The sequence below is a fragment of the Austrofundulus limnaeus genome, unplaced genomic scaffold, assembly GCF_001266775.1.
Source record: "Austrofundulus limnaeus strain Quisiro unplaced genomic scaffold, Austrofundulus_limnaeus-1.0 Scaffold578, whole genome shotgun sequence".
NCBI classification, from domain to species: Eukaryota; Metazoa; Chordata; class Actinopteri; order Cyprinodontiformes; family Rivulidae; genus Austrofundulus; species Austrofundulus limnaeus.
The window spans coordinates 70118-72276 of record NW_013952980.1 but is presented as its reverse complement, the minus strand read 5'-3'; the positions used below and the strand labels follow the sequence as shown (position 1 = coordinate 72276).

The following is a 2159-nucleotide window of genomic DNA, read 5'->3' as shown; positions in this document are numbered from 1 at the left end:
GCAGAGTAATCAAACACAGATCCACAGATTTATGTTTCACTTTGGTGAAGTTTCCCTTCTGGATGTAACAGAGTTGATGCAATTCACTGTAACGATTCAGATTCACTTCCTGTTGGTACAACATTGATCCCATACAAATGTGTCGTCCAAATTACATCTTTAGAAACGCTGCTTTAAGAATAAATGCAATGATTGTTCTTACTGGTTGTTGTTTGAAGTCTGGTCTCTTCTTGATGATGTCATAGACCGTTAAATACTTCATGTACAGCACGTAAGCCTTCTCCTCATCCCTGTCCAGACGGTTCTCCTCCGCCGCCTTGAAAAGTTTGCAGGCACTCTGAACATAGCTGCAACACAGAAACACGAACACCGCGTCACTTCTGCAACACAACTGAGCGAGCAGCAGTAAACACAACACCGCACCTTCTGGTGCTCGTCTTGTCTGGCTTCACTTCAGCCTTCTTGTTGAGGTCACCCAGAGATGTGGACAAATACAGCTCTTTGACCCCCGTGGACACTGCAGGCATCGTGGCAGATGTGTTGAGAGCTCAGTCAGGGTTTCACTCAAGCTCAGGACATGCCTACCAAACAGGAAGTGAAAATTTAAATATGTTTGCACAATATAAAGACAACCAGAAACATCCAGAAACAATTATTAAATACAGAAAATCTATTCTGTCCCATCGACAATCAGAATTTTAGATTTCTTAATCTGAGATCAGTCATTTGTGTTTCTGTCTGTAACACCGCAGTCCCACAGATCCATCCAGGACTTGTTTCAGAGTCAGGTCTCAGGGGCAGCAGCTGGACCAGGGAGGTCCAGACCACCACTGACACCTCCTGTGGGAGGACTCCAAGCTGTTCTCAGACCATCTAAGAGACATAATCTCTCCAGAGAGTCCTGGGTCTTCCCTGGGGTCTCCTCCCAGTTAGGTTCTCCTCACCAGGTGATTCACCTGAGGTGAACCTCCTCAGCTGGTTCCTCTGGATGAGGAGGAGCAGCAGCTCTACTCAGTCTCTCTCCTGGAGAACTGAACTTTATCTCATGAACAGAACCAGGAGATACTAAAAATAACATAAAATAATTAAGACAGTTTATATCTGAATGTTTTTAACAAAAAGAGCAACATGTCTCGTAACTGTGAAACATTTGCTTGAATATCTGTTATGTTTGACTCATAAAACACACATCTACTTTAGTAAGTAAATATTTAAAAGGCCACATATTTTTTTAATATATCCTCCAATTGTTTTTACCTAACAAATCTCCCGTATGAGTTTTAATTATATAGTTTTACTGCTGTTTGAACATTAGATATCTATAAATTTAGTTCTAGGATGAATATTGTTGTTGATAACTTATAGAAAATAAAAGTAAAATGTACAACAACCTGACACAGTTAAATAAATACACATTTAAATCACAGCAAGATTTTAATTGAGCCTTTGAATCGACAAAAATAAGAATCTGTTAAAGTATAAACCCGACAGGTCGACTATCAATAACTTTTAGCACCTTAGCCAACATTAGCTAGCCTGTAGTTAGCTTAGCTGGCGCAGGATCTGTCAACATCAAGTTGTTTTCTGGCTAAAATTAGCCGCGACCTTCTGCTTCCGCTAACTGATCGCTAATGTGAAACTAAACTGACCTTGTTCAATTAAAAAAAAAACACCAAACAGCGCGTAAACGTACAAACATGATTTAAAAGACCGAAATGTCAACTTGTTGTCTTCCTGGTTAGCCACCTAGCTAGGCTAGGCTAGGTTAGCATGTTCCGTTTGGAGATGAAAGCTAACCACAGACCGGTAGTGACGGTTACAGCCACATTCAACGCTTTGTTAGCAGCTTTCGGCTGTAGAACAAATTAATGTAGAGTGTCCGATGGTGGAAAAACAATTAAATAATAATAATATTACCTTATTCCTGTCCGTTGTTTACTTTAGCTACTTATTTGGACAGCTGATTTTTTGTTTACTTCTTCTTCTCCGTTTTCTTTGCTCGGTGACGTCATTAAACCGGCGGTGAGGCCCGCTAGCGCCCTCAAGCGGTCATATGTGTAAACAACGCTGCACATTAAAGGAGACATATCATGCATGCTAAATGCACTTTTTTTTGCATTTATAAACTATTTTTGTGCAATTATAGTGTCTAGGAGTGT

The 2159-nt window shown here is 40.4% G+C and overlaps 1 protein-coding gene across 1 annotated transcript in view; it reads right to left on the bottom strand.

Annotated features, from left to right (window-relative positions):
* usp8 (ubiquitin specific peptidase 8) overlaps nucleotides 1–2005 on the bottom strand; it is a gene marked incomplete in the record, with an annotated part of 24767 nt that extends 22762 nt beyond the window's left edge. Inside the window, 3 exon segments of the mRNA XM_014026652.1 lie at nucleotides 203–347; nucleotides 424–581; nucleotides 1918–2005. Of these exon segments, the coding sequence (XP_013882106.1) occupies nucleotides 203–347; nucleotides 424–527 (249 nt within the window).
* Between the last annotated feature and the right edge of the window lie 154 nt (nucleotides 2006–2159).